General features: G+C 33.2%; 1 protein-coding gene across 1 annotated transcript in view; it reads left to right on the forward strand.

Annotated features, from left to right (window-relative positions):
* The window catches only part of LOC130590198 (uncharacterized), a 51,045-nt gene that overhangs the window by 22,131 nt on the left and 4,409 nt on the right, over positions 1–24,505 (forward strand). The window contains exons 6-7 of the mRNA XM_057392230.1: positions 17,745–17,806; positions 18,877–18,969. Coding sequence (XP_057248213.1) covers positions 17,745–17,806; positions 18,877–18,969 — 155 coding nt within the window. The remainder of the gene's footprint in view (positions 1–17,744; positions 17,807–18,876; positions 18,970–24,505) is intronic.

Here is a 24,505-nt window from a genome sequence, read left to right on the forward strand (position 1 = left end):
TCAGGGCTTCTTTAAACTCGTCCCACCCAAAGTTCAGATCCTCTAAAAGATCATCTTTTCGCTGTTTCTACCATAAGTCTACCTCATCTCTCAAATAATAAACAGCATTATTAACTCTAAGGTTTTCAGGGCACACTATGGCATCAAAAAGCTTATCGAATTCTCGGATCCAGTTTCTAAGCTAGCTGGGTCCTCTTTCCCATGGTAAGTCGGAGGTTTGACAGCTGCTACCCTCTTAAAGACCTCATCAAAACTATCAGTCTCACTCTGCTTGGTTTCTTGATTATCTATCACCTGAATGACGTTTTCAGCTATCTTTGCTAGCCTACTAACCATATAACTTATATTCCTCCTCATTCTTTCTACCATTTTGCTAGATATAAGGATGTTTGAGGATAAATCTCAACTAACATTCATAGAATAGTTGTGTAACTACCAAACAATTCAATAAACATGTAAGCATAACTAGTTCAAAACATGGCAATCACATCATATAACTTGGCCAAATATTAGGCCTTATAGATAACAGCTACTAAAATATTTGAATGTATCAAAATATTCTTAAGACAATTAGGCCGCTTCATGGCAAAAACAAAACTATATATGTCTAGGTTACTGAAAACTTCAAACTCTGGTACGTAGTCTATCTTAATAACATTCGCCAACTCATCAATGGCCATATTCTTAGAGGTAAAAAAAAAATTACACATATTACTACTATTTGCTCGCCAATGCAACACGACTCCTTACTTATCCCATACATAGGGAATAACATCAACTTTTTCCTCAACTTCCAACAACAATCATATAAAAGCAAAAAGAATTGAAATATTACAAGCACAACATCATAAAAGTAATATTAATATATGTTAACTAAAAAAATATATGATCCAAAATTTGTACTTAATGCACCACTACGGAATAAAATATTTATTTCAAAATTTTTAAAGTGTACTTGATTTCAAGATATAAAATAGCCAAGGTGATTATAGCTCCCAGGTAAGGAAGTTACCCACAGCGTCAGGGAGAGCCTTCCTAATCCTAGACAGAGCTTGTCACCCCCAACATATCTACACCCTTCATCTTTCCAAATAAAAAAATATAAAATATATATATATATATAATATATATATATATATATATATATATATATATACCTTTTAGTGGTACTAGCAAGATGCATCTATGCAACTCGTCAAAAAGAAAACAATTAAACTTAACAAAAATAATTTAGAATGCAAATGCGAAACTCTATATGCCCATCTTATGTCTACCCATCAATTTTAATGTTCAACTTTATCTTTTCAAGACCTGAAAAACTGATACACTTGTAACACCCCCAAATTACTAACTTTTAAATAAATAATTTAGTAAATAATATTTGAGTAATTTAAGAGTATTACCGCCACGTGACTAACACGCTTTCGGCAACCAACTACTAACTAACAAAATAACTTGCAGCGGAAGACTTTAACCAAAATAATAATACTTCTTTATTAATAAAAGTTAATATTGTCTCAAAACTCAATGCAAATAAAAACCCTAATCTAGGTGAAGATCCCCTTCCTAGTATGCTCACATGCACATCCAAAATTCACCTACAAAATTGCTTACCAAAAAGGTAAACAGGGCAAAGCCAAATAGGAAAAGGAAATAAGCGTCAGTATAAAACTGAGTATGAAATGTACAAGATAAGTAACACATTTGTTAGTTCATAAAAATTTTCATTTCGAAAACTCCATCACCAATAATTCAAGAATAACTCTTTAAGAATAAACTATTTTCAAACACTTAATAATAATTCAAGAATAACATTTTAAGAACAAACTCTTTCCAAACTTGAAGAATAATTCAAGAATAACCTTTTAAGAACAAACTCTTTCCAAACAACTTGGATTAAAAATAATCCTGAAAACAATTCCTCTTCTTATCTTCCCTTCTATTTTGCTAAGTGTGCACACCCCCCAAGTTAGTCATCCCATCACGGAGCTATATCAAGAGGTAACTATAATTTCCAACAAGTGGACTTTGAATCTCTTGATATTAATCAAGCGGAAATAATAATAATATGACTTGTAAGAATAAACCTCCTTTCCTCATAAACAACTTTTTGACCATTCAAAGTTCATAAAAACCAATCAACCTTTCCTTGTAAAAATAATTTAATTTTCCAAAAAGGATAACAAAACTTCTATATAAAAAGTATTGATAAAATCATTCATTCTTTTCACTTTCAAGAGTGAATAATAAAACATTATAACCATTTTAAAACCAAATTTCTAACCAATCCAACCAATAAATCAATAAACAACTCTATCATATAAACCACATTTTAAAAGATCTAGCTACATAACGTACCTTGATCTTGCACAAAAAGTATATTAGTATCTTCACTTATTCTTGTACTTAAGTTTTCTCATAACCAACCAATAAGTAATTTACCACATGAATTTAATCATGAATTTAAACATGAATGACCTATCATGAGCATAATATTTTTGAGTAAGAAATATGAAAATATTTTTCTTAAACCAAAGAAAATCGAAACATGAATAAGAAATATAAAACTAGAATAGATAGGAAGAGAAAGAAGAATTTTGAAGTAAGAGAGTATGGATTCTTCAAAGTTTTTGTGTGAAAAAGATGGCTTAAGGTATGGGGTATTTATAGGAGTAGAATAGGTAGTACTTAATTTCAAAAATTAAATAGTTTGTAACATTCACCATAAATTAGGAGATTAAACCAAGATTTGTAACCTCCATCATAAACTTGGAAGTTATAGGAAAACAAAACTCCCTCCAATTACCATAAATCCCGTAGGAATATATGGCCCTAAAAAATTTTTTTTTTTTTTTTTTTTTTTTTGGTTTTCAGAAATTTTTTGACTAGGATTTAATACCAAAAGCTTAACAAATCCAATTTTGGCAGCATATTCCCGCCAAAATAATTAAAAATCATTGAAAATACTAAAATACCCTTTGCTTAAAATATTTTTTGTAGAAAATAAATATAAAATAAATATTTTATTATTTAAATAAATACTAAAAATATGGGATATTACATACTATGAGGATGATGTAGATGAGACTGAAGATGAGATCTTCATGCTTGACCAATACTAGGAATCTAAGGACAAAGTTGATAATAGAGTACCTTAGGTTATTTTTTATATATTTATGATTAGAGGAACAATATAATATATTAATATAATAATGTTCGATAGTTGGCTAACAATGATAGAACAGTTTTACAATACCATTGTCTTAGGAAAGTATAATGTTAGAGTAACAATTATTTCAATAATACCCTTTTTCGAGGAATAAAAATTATTTATTTATATGAGTGAGTAAGAATTTATTCTGGACACGTGATGGAAATTGTTTTATTATTTCAATTTTCATTATGTGATTAAGTTCTTGCTTGTATCTACTTGCATGTTATGATGTGAATATATTCTTCATGGATGATTATGTGGTTATTAGAGAACATTTTGTGTTGAACTTGGAACTAGTTAAGAAATTTCATGTTGATGCAATCTTGAATGATTAAATCAAATGTTGCCTTCTTAGATAGGCATATAAGTTATACTCGAACCTAAAGTAGAGTTATATTACTTTCTGGTCACGAAGTAGGGTGGCTAACAACAACGACCTGGCTGTTGCTATTCTCCTCTTGGCAGAAAAATTGACTCGGAGAGAGATGATCGTCCTGAGACTATTGGGGAAATGTTTCAAAGGCTAGCTAAGGTTAAGCCACCGTAATATAAGGAGCAAGCTGAGCCAACCTTCCTAGAAAATTGGATTAGGGAGTTTGAGAAACTTTTTGAGGCAGTGAACTGACCTGAGCATATGAGAGTGGGTTAGGTTGTGCTATACCTTAAAGATGAGGCCGATTTATGGTGGAGGGAGAGTGGAGCTAGATTGAGTGTTGTGGAAGGATTCGATTGGAATGCCTTTGTGATTGTCCAGAGAGGGAAATTTTACACTGCCTTTATGAGGAAGAACAAGGCCCAGGAATTCATTAACCCTAGGATGGGTACTATGACCATCTCTAAGTACTACGACAAATTCATAGCACTGTTAAGATTTGCACTTGAGGTAGTAGCCACTAAGGAACTTAAGGCTCAAAGGTTTGAGTAAGGCTTGACTGATGAGATACAGTTGGGAATAGGAGGTGAGACCCTTACATCCCTAGATATTGTGTATTGGAGAGCATCCCATATTCATGGACTACGGTTAAGGAGGGACAAGAAGAATATTTTGGTAGGTGAAAAGAGAAAAGACTTGAATACTGGAGAAAACCAAGGGAATTTCAAGAGAAACCGGAATGGTAATGGGAATTTCCAAGGGACAAACAACCAGAATATATAACCGCAATGAGGGTAGACCTGAAAGACTTCATCACTGCAAGAGCTATGATAAAAACCACCCTGGGAAAGACGGTAAGGGAGAACTAGTGACTTGTAACTACTGCCAAAAAAAAAGGGTCACAAGGAGTATGAGTGCTACTCAAAGCATGGTAAGGATAAGAAAGGTCAGGGGAGTGGTAATCAGGGCAGATCATGGTTCAACTAGTCAGCACTATAAAAAAAATTGGCTATAGAGGCACATCATTTGGCTGACTTGCCTCTAAAACTCCCTTTTACCATCACATAAACATGATTGCCTCTAATTATATGGTTTTTAGTGTCAAGTATATTCTGGTGCCTCTAAAGATACATTTCAGCATCAGACGAATGTTGGTTGCCTCTAAAACCATGTTTTTAGCTTCACATGGATATTGGTTGTCGCTAAATCCATATTTTTAGCATCACATGAATTTAATTGTCTCTAAAGCCATTTTTTTTTAGCATCAACTGTAATTAGTCATCTCTAAAGCCATGTATTTAGCGTCACATGACTTTAGTTATCTCTAAAGCCATTTTTTTCAGCATCAACTGTAGTTAGTTGTCTCCAAAAGCCATGTATTTAGCGTCACATGAATTTAGTTGTCTCTAAAGCCATTTTGTCAACATCAACTGTAGTTAGTTGTCTCTAAAACCATGTATTTAACGTCACATGAATTTAGTTGTCTCGATAGCCATTTTTTTCAGCATCACATAGATTATTGTTGCATCTAAAGATATTTTTTAGTGTCACTTGAATTGTCGTTAGTGGTGTCAAAAACAGATTTTACTGCTGGGTCAACCTGATATTGACCTAATTTGAACATGGTTCGACCTGTGAGGGTCAGTCTCCAGACTTGATCGAAACCTGACCTGAGATTACCCAGACTTGACCGGCACCCGGCAAAGTCATATTCTAGCCTGACCACACAAACCTGCATTCAAACTCGGATCTGACCCTATCTCAACTCAATATTAACCCAAAACCAACTAGACCCAGTAAATACCCGATTTATTTATGACCAATCCGAATTCAACTATAATTCATGTTTACTAAATAAAATAAAATTTACCTTATTTGATCTAATTTTTAAACTAACCTATTTGAACGACTAAACTCCACAAAATTCTTAAAATTCAATTATTTGTTTTATATCACAAAAATCATTTAAATATGTTACGTATTTTTCTACATATGTTGGCTAATCAAATAGGGATACACAAAGGTTGGCAAATTCTTATACCCCACAACTAAGTCATCCCTGTAATTCTCCAAATCAAATAGGTATACCCAAAGTTCGGCAACTAAATCATCCTCATAATTTTACAAATTAAATAGGCATACACAAAGATCGGCAACTACACCATCCTTGTAATTTTCCAATTTTATGATCGACAACTAAATCATACTACATCATCCTTGTATATCATCCTCATAAGTTTTTATGAAGTGGCCTAATGCAAAAACTACTGAAATTTGCAGATCATACTTTCTAACTTCCACTAGTAGAAAAAACGCGGTTTTTTGGCTGCGCAGCAACTAAGAGGGCAGCAATAGGTCATTAATATATTGCTGCGGTTTTTAACTGAGATTTATAATGTATATTGTTGCGGTTTTCCCGGAAAACCACAGCAATACATACATGTTTAAGAAAAAAAATATTATTTATTGTTACATTTTGTCATTTAATTTGAAACAAAAAAAAAAATCAAAAAATAGCAAAAAAAATCATAAACTTCCACCACCAAAAAATGCAATGAAACTAACAAATAAAAAACAAAACAAAGTAAAACACAAACGAATCTAAAACAAACAAATCTGAGAATTACACCGAACAAACAAAAATGAGATAATTACAATGAACAAACAAATTTGAAACAATGAACAACTTAATCTAAAACATTGAACAAACAAATCAACAACACTAACCTAACAAAAAGAATTGAATTAAAACAACCATTTGTTTGCTGAATTAAAAAACAAATCTGAGAATCAAATAAAAAAAGACGGTGGCAAGTTCCAGCGTTGAAGCGAAGGCGGCTAACGATGGAGAGCTGAGCGACGGCTAAGTCGGCGACGATGGAGGGCTGACGATGGAGGGCTAACGATGGAGGGCTGACGAGGATTGAATTTCTTTTCTGTCATCGTTTATTCGTTCATTGGTCACCGGCGAGTCATTAGGGTTCAGGTGAGAAAGAATTGAGTGAAGGAGTCGGGGAAGGAGATGAGAGCGTCGCTGTTAGGTGAGAGAGGAAGGAGAAAGTGAAGATATAGGAAGAAAGAGAGAGGAGATGAGAGGTTGAGAATGAAACGGCGTGAGAGGAAGAGGGAGGAAGATAGAGGAAGTGCGTCTAATTGAGAGAAGAAACAAACTAAAATCAAACACTCCAACTATATGCAGCAGAAGAAACAATAATCATAGACATTTACCTGGAAATGAGATAGAGCCTCGAAGGCAAAAAAAAAAAATTTCAGAGAGATTGAACTGAGTGAACAATAGCACGAGAGGGAAGGAAGAAATGAAAGGGAATTTGGGGATTTTGACTTTTAAAACTTATTTGGAGTTTTGAAGTAGCGGGCGTGGGAGTTTTGAATATGGATGAATATTTTACTGCAGCCTTTCTTAATTTTAGTTTGCTAAGAAAAAAATATACTTCACGAATTTTACGGATTATAACTCATTTTTGATAGATAAACTTGTTTTCAATTAATCTCTATTATATAAGGGAAGGGGGGGAGCAATGGTGTCCTCTTTTGAGATGCCTATTTTGCCCCCCTTCCTTTTCTAAATTACAAAAGGAATGTCAAAATTAAAATTGGCAATCAAAGAAAATTACCACAAATTAATTTACAACACTCACTCATAAATCACTCACAAATCACTTAAAAGAAGAAACTTACAAATCAGTCATACAATTGAGAAAATCACGCAAATCATGCAAATAATCAAGAAACTTTATTAAAACTTCAAATTAACATACAAACTAAAACTAATAACCTAGAACGTCAATACAGACAAAAATATTTACAAAAATTTACTTACAAATCACTATTCTCAAGAACCATTCACAATTAATGGTGGGTCATGATAAAAAATAGAGGTGTATTTGTAGTGAAATCAGAATTTAGAAGTTAGACAAGGAAACAAATTATTCACTTTTTTTATAGTGTCCTATATATAATGAAATTTTACATATATTTGGACCTATCTTTTTCTATTATATAATATCGATTAATTATCAAGGTAAAAAGATTTATGTAAAATATCATTCAATAATTAAAGTACAACATATCTCTATTATATAAGGGAAGGGGGGAGCTATCGTGTCCCCAAATGAAGAGACTATGTTACCCCCTTCCCATTCTAAATTACAAATTCACTTACAAATCAATGGGGGCTTCAAACTAAAATACCAAAAATATAATTATAACAATCACTCACAAGTCAACTAAAATCATAAAATTGCATAATTTACGTTATGCAAATCACTAAAATGAGAAAAATTTACAAAAATCTAAAAATTCACTTACGAACGACAACTTATGAAAAAATTGACTTGAAATCAAAGTGTCCACTTTCTTTACAATTTATGAAGTACTATACTTAATTCAAAAATCAACTAAAAAATCATAATAATAGAAATCAGAAATAAATTTAATAAAATTTCTATTTTGTTCATAGAATTTAACTTTGAAAAGTAAAAAAAAAAATGGTGAGAGACTTAAGTGACATAAACTAAACCAATCAAAATTTTGCAACTAAAAACAATTATACTTCGTATGTCTAATGTCAAATTTTGACTCTTATGCCAAAGAAAATCAAGTTTCTGTTTTGAAAAAAATTCAAGCACGCATCGCGTGCAAAAAATTATAGTTAATTATAATAGATTATTACTAAGGCCCAGTTCAGTTCACCTTATACTTGCTAATCAGAACTTATTAGAGCTGGTTAGAACTGATTAGAATTGATTTGAACTGATTAGAATTGATTTTTACTGAACTAATTTTAAGGATTAAAACTGACTAGAACTGGTTAAAACTTATTAGAACTTATTAAAACTGATTAAAATTTAATATTGAATTGATTGGAACTGATTCAAACTGATTAGAACTGATCACAGTTGAACTCATTTTTTAAATACTGATTAAAACTGATTTTTACTTATTAAAACTGATTAAAACTTATTAAACTTTATTAGAACTGATTAGAACTAAACATTATTTTTTTAAAGGTGAACTGAATAGGGCCTACTTTATCCTAAAATAGTAGGTTTATTTAGGGTTGTCCATTATTCGGAAAAAATCCAAAATCCAATCCAAATTATCAATTCAGATTGGACATTTTCTATTTTAGATTGGATTTAGACTCAAAATTTTTTGATTTTGAATTATCGAATTGGATTTGGACTAGGCATATTAAAATCCATATATATATATATATAATATTTATATATATATAAATAGATTTGGGCTCATGTGAGAATACCATAGTTATGTGAGAAAAGCTACTTATGTGAGAACAAATATCAGCCCTTGGATCTTTTAATCTAAAGGCTGTCATTTATTGGGTTTTTGGGTTTCATTAATCCCAAAAAAAAATGTCGTCACTTCGTCCCAACTTCTTCGTCCAAAAGAAACCCAATTCCTCTCATTCTTCACCGACCTTCGGCATTTTCGTCCTCCATTGAAGCTTCAACAACATTCAACACTATCAATTTGTCCTCAATGAAAGCTCAAACAAGATTCAAGGTTCCCCATTGAATCTCGAAGAAGATTTTAAATGGTAAATTTTCGAATTTCTTGAACTACCTTCGACATTTTCGTCCTCAATTGAAGCTTCAACAACATTTTTTTAAGCTTAATTTTGTAGTTATTTGCAGGTTTTTAGGGTTTCGTTTTTATAGGATGATGTTACTTTGCAATTATTTTTAAATTAATGTAGTGTCTTTAGCAAAATTTTCATTTTTTTAATTCATTTTTGATTTTAGGGCTTGTTCTTGAATTCCATGAAGGAGAAATTCGATCAAACAGTTTGCTCATCATAAATGAATTTCTTGATGTTGTTACATTGAAATTAAGCATGTATAATTGGTGATGTATTGTTAGGCAACTTGTGATGTATTTTTACGCAACTTGTGATGTATTTTTACGCAACTTATGATGTATATTTAAGTCTACTAGTTACAGTATAGACAGAGTTACTAATGATGTTGTTCAGTTCTTGTGCCCACATGCCACATCTGCTCATATTTTTTTTAGTAGAATTGATGTTGTTTTGAAAGTTCATATGCTTTTAACAGTACAATAATAATATTGTATCCTGTCAAAACCGATGAAAGTAGCTAGGATGGCTAAAACCCATCTTTCACATGTATAATAATGTCTCAAGCCTTACAGATTAAGACATTGTATACAAGTCTTCCTGTGAACAGAAAAGGAACATATGAACTTCCTCGTTGTTGTTGCTTATTCACTTCATAAGCAACTTGATTTTCAAACAAATGAGTTCTTTCTACAGGAGAGCAGAATTAGCAACATCCTTGGACATCCCATAGGAAACAACATATCTAATGACAAGGGTGTTTTTTTTTTTTTGCTAGAATAAAATCACAACACTAAACTTGTTTGGTACAGATATATGCAATTAACTTGTTTCCTTTTATGCAATATAAATTCCCAACTTGTACTTAATAATGTCCTAGAAATTTAATGTACTTTTAGTGTAGCACTGATATACATGTAGTAAAGTCATGATGTACATGTAGTAAACATATGATGAACATGTCCGAAATCATCAGATTGTACCCATTATGCATAGCCAAACAAAACAGATGATTAAATTCTAGAATAGTCATGGTGAAATGTAGGGAACTTCTTTTTTTTTCTCTTCTGTCTCAAACATATCAACATGATTGAGAATCTGCTTAAGTCTTGAGATATACTGAGCATTATCAACTTTGGTCCACATTGCACTGAGTTTGATGTTCAAACTTTTTTACAGTGGACTATTGGTTATGTCTTCTCTTCCTTCTCTGATAAACTGAAATTTACAGTATATGGAGGATGATTTGGTAACAAAAGCTACAAAGGACGCTTCAGGGTAACAACAAACCAAAATGATAATGATTCAGCGCATGTTGCCTTTATCAACGACCAGCTGAAAGCACAAAGTCAACTATGGACCGCTTGCAGAAGGAGGTATGCACACTTTGTAATAAATTAACGTACACATTAAGGCAGACGATTTTGCAAATAATAATTCCTACTAGTTTGGATTTTGGGTGCAAAATCAATTTGGTTTCACTGATGAAGAGAGCAACATATGCACATATTGGAGAATATTTGAATAATGTCATAGTTGTAATAAAATTAGACATATTAAAGAGTTTCAGTCAAGTTATTTCAAAAGCTTTTGTATACATTATCCATGAAAATATCAAAGTATCCCATTGATTGTCAACAGTGGAGATCACACGCAAGTACCCTATAAGCACCTGCCTATGCTTTTTACTTGTACTTTAAAACCTATTAGCTCAAATGGAAGAGCATGTGCTATGCGCAAGATGTGGGTTCGATTCCTACATAGGTTATAAAATGACAATTATTAGAAGTTAGAGCCAAGACATAGAGCAAAACACGCCTTTAGAATGCTTCATGATTAGCAAACGAAGTGAAATAATTACTATATTTATATAGTATATTGTAGAGACAAGTACATAACTAACTGAAGAGCACACTCGGTAAATTAGCACTAAAGTTTTCACCAAAAAAATAATTAGCACTAATGTACATGCAAACACTAAAATAAATCTATGTAATCATTCTATGTAGTGGCATGTTTCATGTAATGCACATTTAATTTAGTCTATTATGCCCGCCCATTTCTTTGATAAACTAACTGTCAATATGCATATAGCCATTAGTTAGTTCAATAATAAGCCTTCCAAGAGGCCACAACTCCAACTGGTAAAAAATCCAATAATTGTAGTCTCCTTCCTCTTTAACAAGAGAGACATGGCAGCAAACCTGGATCTTCAGTTCATCTAATAAAGCTTCTCTCAATTCATAAAGAAGCAAATCCATTCCACTTCAAGAAGGCTTGCCTATTAAGCTAGCCCGGGTTGACTTGTGTGAGTTTCCGCTTTGATAAAGCACTTCAGCTAAATAAACTCAACCAGTAAATCAAGCATATGGATTTTTGAAAGATTTGAGAAGTTCAGGGATGTCATAGCCCAGTATGTCATCAACAACTTGTACTTTTTGGGGTTTCAATTTTTCGGACTTGTCGAAGTTATAACCCCTGAGAACCACCCTGAAGTGCTCAACATTAGGGAAGTCTCCTGCAGGTAAGTGAAACTCCCTTTGAACCTGCATGGAAAAAATAATCTAATCGTGAGGGTTAAGCTGTAGCCTATGTTACTCGAACACAGGTGCACATAAATGGACTGATCAATAATGATAAATCAATTTGGGGAATGAAAGTGTTGATAATTGATATGTACATAAATGTAATAAATTGGAAAAAAAAAAGCAAGAGAAGGGGCTATACCATCTGATGTACATTGAAGATGTTAGTGATGTACATTGAAGCCATCTATGATGTACATTCAAGCCATGAATGCCATCTGTATACCATTTTTTTATTACAGTAAGAACCCTTCTAAGCTAATGTGAGTATGTGAAAGTCTGAAAGAGCTTTCTTTTCTAAAACTTGTATCACTATTTGCTTTACTAATATCTAAAAAAGTTATAAGCTTGAAGATAAAAGATAGAAGCTAGCAGTAAAATGTAATAGATCCTACCAAAACTAATGAACTAAGCACACAATGCTCTAGTTGAATAAACCCTCTTCAAGGGCATCCTTACAGCAAAGACGAGGCGATATATATACTATGTGGTTGAAAGATTCAGGCTTTCTGCTCACACTTGTGAGTGCAGTTCTGCAATAGAAGGCATGCTGCAAATGGAGCTGCCCTCATGTTCAGTTGCTTAATGAAACAAGGGCAACGGAATGAACGTGAGAATGGAAGCATATGAATTCATTCTTTCTTAAAAAGTAAATAATTTTTTCCAGGCAAAAATGTATATTCAAATATCACAACTGAAGTCTAGTATACAGAGTTCGGAAAGGACCCATATATATATCAAGCAAGCTGGTATAAACAAGTAAACAACTAGAGAAAAAAAAGGGGAAGATCAGCACTTTCACTGTTTGAGCATCAGTCAGGAATCACAGTTTAAAGGCATAATTTGTTAGGAAGAGTAAAAAGGGTGAGTTTGAGATGTGAAGCCTTGGTAGCTGATTTTTGCAGAAGAAATCAGTCACTCTATCTATCATCTACTAGATTTCCCACTAGAAATACTTTCTTGAATCTGCTTGAAATTTAATGGTCTTGTATGTTATCTATGATGTACATATGTCAAAGACCTAATATACATGAGTTCCAACTCTATTAAAAGAAATGTACATGAGTTCCAACTCTCTTAAAATAACTCTCTTCTTCAATGCCAAACATTCATAATAACATTCAAGCACATGGTGAAATTAGAACTCAATTAAAAAAGGAATGCTTAATATTGTCCATGAGATTTAATGTACTTGTAGTGTAGCATCGATGTACATTTAGTGTAGCACTGATCTATATGTAGTGTAGCACTGATGTACATGACTTCCACCTGTTCTAGCAGAGTCTAAGAAGAGTCGGTGTATCCAAAGTCAGACCAGCTATTGTGGTTAGTTCTTTCTCGCATACCAACAATAGAGCTACTTAAATACCAAAAGACATGATATATGAAAGTTCTAAAGACATCAAGACCACGTTGGGTACACTGCCACAACATAAAACACTAAAAGTTACAAAGCCAAAATAAAGTTATTGATTTAAGTTTCAACTAGGAGTTCTTGACTTAATATTTAAGAATAGTGACTACATTAGGCTATTTTCTAGTGTAATTGAACGACTCTAATCCACTATCCTCTTTCAAAAACAAGATTTTTCTAAGATTTTGCAAAGAATTCAAGGAATATTAAGTATTTATAACTGACAACTACAAGTAATATTATATTGGAGCTTCATAAATAAAGATGTTGCAATTATTTTAGAATAGATGAAGAATTTCATAATGGAAGGAGTGATCCTCAAGTGTCCAAGTGAACAAACCTGTCCAGATGCACAATCCCAAATCCTGATATGCTCATTTGTACTCCCTGTGTAAAGCTTGTCCCAAATGGTAAAGTGATCCCAGTTACAACCTGACCCCAAAACACATCAATTTAAACCCAATATATATCAAGCCCATTACAAGCAGAGATATTCCATATTCAAACATCAATTGCAATGAAAACTAAAACAAAAAAAAAAATATTGAAACAACTCCCCAAACATCAATCTAATCCATCAAACATATCTTCAAATTCAATTAACCAAACCCATCAATTTTAAACACTTCGCAACATGGACAACATGGTTACTTCATGGGACACAGAATTTGTAGCAAAACAAAAAAAAAAGATTCAAACTATAGAAAAAGTACCAACATTTTTATTGAATTTGGCCAGAACTTCTTTATCAAAAACGAATATTTGCCCAATATATAGTCGCTCTAGATGGGAGATTCATTATGAACAATTCAACGAAAATCGAAAAATTAGATTGAATTCTACAAAATTCAAGAGAAAAAAAGGATAAAATTGGACAAAATTCATTAACTAGGTTTATATTTCATACCTGATTTTGGAGAATCAATTTTGAAGAATCAATTAGGACGAAAAGGTTGAGATTTTTGTTTGTAATTAGTCGTAGATGATGAGAGGTATGAATTCCTCAGTGAGAAGAATCACACTTCACGCTCTCAATTTTTTTTTCCCGCTAAAATCGCAAGTCTGTGTGTGTATAATGCTGGGTTTTGTTACTAGTGTTGGTCAAATCGCAGCCCTTGGTTCTTTTTTGATCTAACGCTTGTAGTTAATTCTCACATATTAAGCTATTCTCACATAACTATTCATTCTCACATAACTATTCATTCTCACCGGATCCCGACTCTCTCTCTCTCTCTCTCTCTCTCTCTCTATATATATATATATATATATATATATAATATATATATATATATATATATATATATATATATATCATTAGCCCAATTTTTATGGAGCAAGGTTTAACCCCAAAGTCTACATCAAAGATAAGTCATTTGCCAACCCATCTCTCATATTTTCGGATCGGATTAGATTAGACTGTACGAAAATTTGAATTGGATTTGGATTGAAAAATTGAGTCCAAATTTTATTTGGATTGGATTTGGACTAAATCAAGCAATGTCGTAAGTTTATAAAAATATTACAAATTAGATCAGAATAGTTCACCCACCCTTAGTAGTTCACATAATAAATCAAGCAATGTCGTAAGTTTATAAAAATATTACAAATTAATACGGTCCAATAAGTGAACATATGTTACTTCAATAAGTTAAAATAAGTTTATGAGTTTATAACATCTGAAAGAAATTTCCCAAAAAAAGGCATTAGCGAAAAAAAAGAAGTGGAAACTACTATAGCGAGCAAGCTGGATTTGTATCATCTATTAAAATTTGGGGTCTGAAAGACCAAAACAAAAAAAAGCCCTTTCTGTTTGCACCAACATCAAGAAACCCTTTTCATCAAAATCATTCCAAAATCCCCAATTCAAAATCCCTAATTATTCCTATTTAAGCTTGTTACTACTAACGTCAATAAAGATGTTAATCTTCCCACGAACCGCTCTTAAGATTTCGGTGTTATGGTTAGATTCGTGTTTCTCGTCGAAACCCTAGTTTTGATTTTGTTGTTTTCAGTTTATGACTTCTTAGGTGAGATGTTCTATAATTCAATATATTCTAATTATTTTATTTCACTAGTAGAATAAATCAATTTTGCTGTAATATATTAGCATTGAAATATTCTAATAATTCTTACTAATTCTCAAGAATTATTTTGCATGGTTGGGTAAATAAATGTGTGGAATAGGGCAATTAAATTTTTTGAAATTTTGTTAGTGTATCTAAATTTTTTGGGATAGGGGCGATCAATTTTATTTATTTATTTATTTTATTTTGGGATAGCGGAATATTCAAAAATTTCCTATCAAATACTCCCTCTGTTTCCTAAAGATCTTCCCTCTTTCCGTTTAAGTATGTTTCCAAAAGATCTTCCCTCTTTTACTTTATTCCCTCATGTCCCTGTCATATGGTTCACCATTACATTATTAATTCAATTTTCCCCCCTTTCTCTCTCCTACTTCAACCACTTTTTATTTGTTTATTTATCTTAACATCTTTCTCTCTCCTACTTTACCCACCACATACCCCACACAAATGGATCCTCTTTGATATATGTAGAAATAGTAACAATGAAAATGTTTAGGAAACGGAGGTAGTATCCCTTAAAAAAAAGTATAAAAGTTTCAAGAGACTTAATATTTTTTTTGAGATATACAAGAGACTCAATAATCTACGCCCAAATATCTTCATGCAGCCTTATTACCCGACATTTCAAAACAAGAAAAACAAAACCCTTCGCTTTCCACTACCAATTCTCCTCTCTCCTCCTCACTCGTCACCACCGACCTTCCTCTCTTTCTCAAGACGGCAATTTCTGAAAATGTCGACGACGACACCACTTGACGGGTTGCAGCTGTTACTGCTTGACACTTTGTTGCTGCTGGGCCACCTCGCTACTGCTACCGCCTACCCAACGTTTCTGCTTCACGGTTACAGTTCCAATAACTCAAATCCTTCCTTAATTCGCATCTCATCAGGGAATTTTCAGAGGTTGCCATTATCAAAAATCAAAACCAATTTTGGGATTTTTTTGTTTTTGAGGTATAAGGGCATGAATTAGAAAAAAATTAGGTATTTTTCCTTTTTAATTGCTTTTATCATCATTCATTTTCTATATTTGATTTTAGAGCTTCGTTTTCGTGCTTAATTGCTTGATTGTTGTGCTGTTTATATTTTTTCTTTACTCTTGTTTCTTGTGCAAATCGAATTGTCGTTGTTGTTTGGCTTATATTTACTGTCGTCTGCTGCTTTTATTTGGTTCGAATTTATTGTAATTTGCTATCATTACACTATATACTGCCTTTAATAGCATTGATTTGTTACATGTAGATTTGTTGTGAAAATTGTTGTTGAAGTAATATAATAGAGGTATGCTTTATTCAAGCTTTATTATTTCTGCTTAATTGAAAATTGGTAGCTCTAATCAAACTTAATTGAACCTAAAAGAGATAAAATGGACTTAATTATTCTTTGAACTAGTTGATTTAAGGTGAACGAACAAGGCATTCACTTGCCAAGAGTGGTAAAAGTGTTGTTAGGAATTGTTAATTCAAAGAGTAAGGGAGTCCTAGCCTAAAATTATGAGACACATAGGAAATGCAGTGTTAATTTAAGTCCTGAGAATCTTGTATATGTTAATTTTTTGAGTGCTTTTATTTCATTCTAGCAAGTGTTTGATAATGTATGTTATAGCCTATTTTACTCTGTAGTGCTTCTAATGGTAGAGTTTCATGCACTTGGTTAGAACCTTGAATAGTTGAATGTGAGTTGGTTTGGTTAAGTTTTTCTTCGAATTTTAAAGACTAGCTACGTATTATTCATACCTAAAGTCATGTTATTTGAAATTTGTTCTATTTGTATTTCCATTTTTTATACGGAGTAAGTCTTTAATGTACAATCCCTCAAGTTAATTTGTCCTAGATAGCATGTTTTATAGTAGTCTGCTTTGTTACCACACTTAGATTGTATATTCATTGGGGTCAATTTTGGTCTCGTTGTTTTTAAAAAAAATTATATTATGAAGCGATTTTGGGTGGTTTGTTGTTGTACCTTTGTGTGATTGAGGTAGCTAAAAATGGGGTAGTTCTATGGTGGCCAAATGGTTTTTGCTTGGAGGTGAATTGGTGGAAGCGAGTGCGACTCAGGGAACTTGGATCTAGTTTGTTGCGTGTAAGACTCAAAATTTGGTTTAGTTTTTGTGTGAATTGTATTCTATCCTTAATGTAGGAGAAATACTTGTTTCTCTAAGTAGTTAAATGTCTCCAAAGTCATTGCTAAAGCTGCTTGCCCGTTGAATAGATATTTGCCTTAATGCTTATTAATTTCTTAATGGGACTTGGTCGGGAAACGAATCAAGTACAAGTTAGGAATGCAAATGAAGTAAACAAGTTGTTCGCGAGTGTACCGGCTCATTGACGCCCCTAGTTTCATCCTTGTAAATTACAACTTTTGATTGCTTTGGGGTGTTGATTCTTCTACTTAGAGGTTGTTCTTTACTCCTTTGGCTTCTTCTTGATTGAGTGAATGCTTATGATATTGCAGAGAGAACAAGAGCCTAACGGGTACAACACCTTATGCAAGTGTTAATACTCATCTTGGAATTGGTTAGTGGCTGACGTATAATTGTTTTTCCATTTCACTAAATAGACGTTATTGTCAGTTTTACAGAATTGATTTCATTTTTATTTTTAGTTGTACTATTGTTCTGCAAATCTGCAGCATGCTAAGCCAATTTTTGTACAAGTTATTACAGCTTTATTAAACTAATATTACTATATGCATGTGTTGCAGATGTCTAGGAATCTAACTATTTGCAAACAATTGAAGAATAATATGAGGAAGAAAAATGGATGACACTAACAGAGACTGAGGCTTTCATTAAATATCATTTTTTCTTTCTCTTCTAGTTTCCAATTCCTGTTTAGTGTAACACTTGTGAACAACCAAAGAGAAATGTTAGTTTATTAAGGTGTTTTTGTAAATGACAATTATATTTATCTATATAGTAACTTTTTATTGATTCGTTAAATTGTTTAGTTGGTTTACTTTCCGTATATATATATACATATATATATATATATATACATATATATATATATATATACATATATATATATATATACATATATATATATATATATATATATTCATAAATTTTCAAATGTAAATTGTGTAGCTGCCCCTAATAGTATTAATGGAAATGACAGAAGTTGCATCTAAAGACATCCTTTAGTGATAGACTTATGGTTGCATAGAGGCAACATATAATAGAGATGGACTTATGGTTGCCTCTAAATATAAGTGGTCTTATCAACAATATAACTTGTGTGCCCCAAAAAGGGGGTTTTAGGGGCAACCGATAATTAGCGATTGGCTTATGATTGCCTCTAAATGTAAGTGGCTTTAGTAGCACCTCGAACTTGTGTGCCTAAAAAAGGTGGCATTAGGGGCAACCAATAATTAGCTATAGGTTTATGGTTGCCTCGAAATGTAAGTGGCTTTAGCAGCATTATAACTTGTGTGCCTCAAAAAGGTTGCATTAGGGGCAACATATAATTAGCAACGGAGTAATTAGAGGCAGCGAGAAAATTGCTTCTAAACACCATTAGAGGCTACAAATATATATTTAGATGCAATTTTGGCTTGCCTCTATATCTGTTTTTTTGTAGTGCAGGATACCATGGTCCTAAATCTGGAGGACAACAGAGTAACCAGGGGAACTATAGTAAGCCTGCAAGTGAGAATCCCAAGCAGAATAAGCCTGCAGGTAAATTGTATGTGATGAGTCAGAAGAAAGCTGAGAAATCTGCCGACGTAGTTTTTTAGTTATTTTTCTATCAACTCAGCCCTTGTTGAATCATTATTTGATTCGAGGGCAACTTATTCTTTTATATCATCATCTGTCCTAACGAGTCTAGGGTTAGTAGGTTATAAAGAAATTGACTTGTCTATCAGTATTCCTACTGGGGAGATCATAAGGTGTACCAAGTTGTTTAGAAATTTGCCTTTGAAGATAGGAGACCGTGTTTTTCCATTTGAGTTAATAGAACTCAATTGGGATACCTAGATGTGATTCTTGGGATGAACTGGTTAAGTCTTTACAAGGCTCACATCGACTGTGAGATTCAAAAGGTAGATTAGAGAAACACTTTGGGAAAATTGACCTTGTATAGACGTTGTGGGAAACCCCAGAAATTTGGAGTTATCTCTGCTATGCAAGTGAGGAAGTTGTTGAAAAAGGGGTGTGAGTTATTCTTCTATAGTGTGTAGGATGTGAGTAAGGAAGTTGGAGTGAAGCTTGAGGATGTTCCAATTGTGAACGAGTTCATGGATGTGTTTCCAAGTGAGATTTCAGGTATGCCACCTGCGACAGTTGTTGAGTTCACCATAGACTTAGTTCCTGGAACTGCACCTATATCTAGGGCACCCTATAGAATGGCACCTCCTGAGATGACTGAGCTGAAAATGCAATTGCAATAACTATTGGATAAAGGTTATATCATGCCTAGTGCATCACCTTATGGAGCTCTTGTATTTTTTGTGAAGAAAAAGGATGGTGGCATGAGGCTATATATTGATTATAGGGACCTGAACAATGTACCCATCAAAAACAAGGACCCTTTGCCTAGAATAGATAACCTATTCGATCAGTTGAATGGAGCGAGTGTGTTATCGAAGATTGACTTGCGTTCAGGATATCACCAATTAAGGGTAACTGATAAGGATGTACCTAAGACTGCCTTTACAACACGTTATGGTCATTATGAGTTCACTATAAAGCCCTTTGGGTTAACTAATGCTCCTGCTATATTTATGGACTTAATGAATAGGATCTTTCATGAGTTTCTAGATAAGCTTGTGGTGCTTTTCATTGATGTCATACTGATATATTCGAGGAATGAGACTGATCATGATGAGCACTTGAGGATCATTTTGGAGACATTGAGGAAAAACCAATTGTATGCCAAGTTCTCTAAGTGTGAATTTCGTTTGGAGAAGGTAGTTTTTGGGTCACTATGTATCTAAGGAAGGAGTCTCAGTAGATCCTTCTAAGATTCAAGTTGTGAGTTAGTGGCCAACTCCAAAGAACGTGTCAGATATCAAAAGTTTCCTCGGTCTAGCTGGCTATTATAGGAGATTTGTGAGAGATTTCTCGAAGATAGCGAGGCCTATCACCAACTTGATGAAAAAGGAGTCGAAATTTGAGTGCAGTGAAAAGTGTGAAGAAGCCTTTTCAGATTTTGAAAGAACATTTAACCTTTGCAAATGGTTTGACCCTGCCTAATGGGAATGAGTGATTCGAGGTGTATAATGATGCTTCTAAGAATGGTTTGGGATGTGTGCTACAGCAGAATGGGAAGATAATTGCGTATGCATCGCGTCAATTGAAACCTTATGAGGCTAATGACCCTACCCATGATCTAGAGTTAGTTGTCATATTGTTTGCATGAAAGATTTGGAGACATTACCTCTATGGAGCAACTTGTAAGATATTCACAGACCATAAGAGCTTGAAGTACATTTTCACCCAAAAAGACCTGAATATGAGGCAAAGAAGATGGCTAAAATTGATTAAGGATTATGACTTAGACATCCAGTATCATGAGGGGAAAGCGAATGTCTTTGTTTATGCCTTGAGTAGAAAATCGAGTCATAGCGTGAGGGCCTTGATAGTTCCTTAGGAGTTATGTCGAGATATGCAAAGGTTGAGCCTAGAAATCTTAAATCCTGGGGAAAGTGAGGTAAGACTGAGCGCCTTATCTTTGGGGTTGTCAGTTTTCGACGAGATCAAAGAGGGTCAAGTTGGGGATGAGCACCTAGATAAGATCAAGGAGAAAATGAAGCAAGGTAGGGAAGCTGACTTTAAGATTCATGTGATGGGTGTTTATGGTTTAAAGGGAGGTGGTGTGTACCACAGAAATGTAATGACCTTAAGAGATGCCTTATGGATGAGGGGTATAATACTCCATATTATGTGCACCCTAGAGGTGACAAATTGTATAAAGACCTTAAGGGTAACTATTGGTGGCCAAATATGAAGCGATAGGTAGCTGAGTATGTCTTTAAATTCCTAACCTGCCATAAGGTGAACATAGATCATAAGAGACCTGTGGGGAAGATTCAATCCTTAGAAGTTCTTGGATGGAAGTGAGATTCTATTTCTATGGACTTTGTGACTGCCTTACCTAAAACGAGGAATGGTAATGACACTATTTAGGTTATTGTGAATAAATTGACCAAATCTACTGTGTTTATACCCGTTAAGGAGACATGGAAAAAGAAGCAACTTGCTAATTCATACATTAGGCATGTGGTGAGACTACATGCAGTTCCAAAGGATATCAACTCTGACCGTGATTTTAGGTTTCTTTCGAAATTTTGGAAAAAAGGTCCAGTTAAATCTTAGGACAACATTGAAGATGAGTACAGCCTTTCACCCTGAGACTGATGGTCAGACTAAGAGGAATAACCAGGCTATGGAGGATATGTTGAGAGCATGTGCTATTGATTTTCAAGGTAGTTGGGAGGATCAATTAGACCTGATTGAGTTTTCTTATAGCAATATATAGATATCATGCGAGCATTAAGATGACACCTTTTGAAGCATTATATGGACGGAAGTGTAGAAGCCTCCTTTGTTGGAATGACTTTAGTGAATATAGTCTTGGGGACAGAGTTTATTGAGCAAACCGTCAAGAATGTCAGACTGATTCATGCTAGAATTCAAGCTGCGCAAGATAGGCAAAAGTGTTATGCTGACTTTAAACTACGCGACGATGAGTTTGTCATAGGGGATAAGGTGTTCTTGAAAGTATCACCCACTAAGGGAGTCATGAGATTTGGGAAAAAGGGCAAGTTAAGTGCTAAATATGTAGGCTCATATGAGATTCTGGAGCGAATTGGGAAAGTTGCCTATAGATTGGCATTGCCAATGGAGTTTGAGAAGATGCATGATGTGTTCCATATTTCCGAACTCAAACGGTATATCCATGATGAGTGTCATGTCCTAGAGTCTGAACGCATTCAGATCGATAGTTTCCTCACATATGAGGAAAGACCTGGCAAGATTCTCAACAGAAAGTGCGTAGTACACGCAATAAGGACGTCCACATTGTGAAAGTACTTTGGTCTAACCACGAGTCTGAAGAGGCCACGTGGGAAGCCGAAGATGAGATGGAAAAAAAGTATCCAGACTTATTCCTTGAAAAAAATTAACTCGTTTTCTTTAAGGGGGATAGAATGCGATAAATTTCGCGCTTTTTGTCTATTTTTATGAGATTTTTGTGCATTTGTATGGCTTTTATGGATAATTTGCACATATTAGTGCAAAAGTAGATTCTCCGCATAAGAAAACGTGTTCATAAGTAACACAAGTTTTTTAAGTTAGCAAAAGTGTGCGCATAATAAGTGGCACAATATTTTTTAAAGGAAATATGAGTTTCAAACTTTTGAAAATGTATGAGTTTTTCGTGTCAAGTTTCGGGACGAAACTTGTTTTAAGAGAGGTAGATTGTAATCCCTCGTAATTTTATGGATTTTATAAATATATTTTAGTATTTATATATTTATCTTTAAACATAATTTAGTTTTAAACGATTTAATTATTTTAAAGAAGGTTGACTATTTTGGAAGTCAAAGAAATTAGTTAAAGGATTTAAGGAAGTTAAAAAAAAGTCATTTAGGCATGCTTTGAAAAATGTTTGAAATACTAATTTGATTTGGAAAAGAAGTTTAAATGGGCTTAAGGAACCCAAAATTCTAAGTAGATTAGAAAAAGAATTTATATTGATGTTAGGAGTTCAAATTCATTAATCCTATTCATCATCAAATTCTATTTGAACCCAATCTCCTTTTTCTAAGCCCAAAAGAAAAAGTCTCTTTACAAATACCTTAATACCCAATTATTTTACCACACAAGAATTTATTTTCTCTCTCCTCCCTCAGACCAGCCGACTTTCTCTCTCCTTTATCTGTCTTACATGTGATTTTGGTTTTCTCTGAAGTTTCTTTCTTCTTCTTCATGTAACGTTTCTCTTCGACAAGAAACGTCACCACACCTCCATAATCACAAATTTGTTTCTTGTGCCACTGCTGCAGCGTGATATTCTTGGTCCGGCACCTTCCTTCTTCTTGGTTCTTTGAATTGTTGGTTAATTTCTTTTCTTCTTCCTCAAGTTTCCATTAAAGATCATGTTTTTATGCTTTATTTTAATACTTATGATGATTATTAACATTAATTTACTATTCTAATGATTAATATTGATTAATTTCTATATTATGTATTAAAAGAATGAAATTTCAAATTTGTTTATTATTTTTCGATCGAGTTTTTAATTATCAAAGCATGGATTTTTAGAGTGTTAATTATTCGGAAATCATAGTAACAGGTTATTAACTATGAGATTGTTTTAAATTATGAATTTAAACATGTCTATGTATGTTTAAAGAGATATTTATAATTTTATAAGGTTCTGGAATTTTAGGAAGGGTTTTAATAATGGATTCTTAAGGATTTTTACTACTAGTATGGTAAACTATCCTAGACATTAAAAGTAATTTAAGTTTTAATAGTCAAAACAACTTTTAAATATTTCAAAGGGGATTTAAAGTATTCTAAAGTTGTTGTATTTTATTTAGAGTATTGATTTTGGTTTATAGTGATTATTTTAGGCGGAGATTATTCAGGAGGTGACTTTTAAGTGATTAAAGGTGGCCTATCAGTTGGTTTACATAAGGTATGTACATACCTATATGTTACGTGATATAGTATCACGATTTAAGAAGGAAAAGGTGTAGTATCATGTATAGGTACTTTATAAGTTCATATGTGATTTCTAGTATGACTGGATTTTACATGTTTTATGCCCGTGTGCAAACATGTTAATTATGAGATTGATTATGAGTTAAAGATATCATCTTTGTATGTAATTATTGATGCAAGTATGTGGACGGAAACTTTAGCTATTAATTCCATGGGGGAATTAATATATTATTGAGATTGAATCATGTTTATTCATGTGTTCCCTTACAGTATTATTTTCACTACATTACAAGGAATGTGGGCCTTATTTAGTAAGTTCACAAGTTATGCCTTTGAAAGGTAAGATTGATTGTTGGCTAGGTTCAACAAAACAAGAAAGATTGAGATTAAATAAGTAATCTTGGATTGTAAGTTGTGTGATCACTTATTAAATCCTAAGATAAAAGAAGTTCAAATGTGAATGTTTGATTTGATATTTCTGTATTACTTGTGTGTGTCATAACAAGTAATAAATTGTAAATCACGTAAAGTGCAGGGGCGG

Source organism: Beta vulgaris, chromosome 9 (genome assembly GCF_026745355.1).
Source record: "Beta vulgaris subsp. vulgaris cultivar EL10 chromosome 9, EL10.2, whole genome shotgun sequence".
Taxonomy (NCBI): Eukaryota; Viridiplantae; Streptophyta; class Magnoliopsida; order Caryophyllales; family Amaranthaceae; genus Beta; species Beta vulgaris.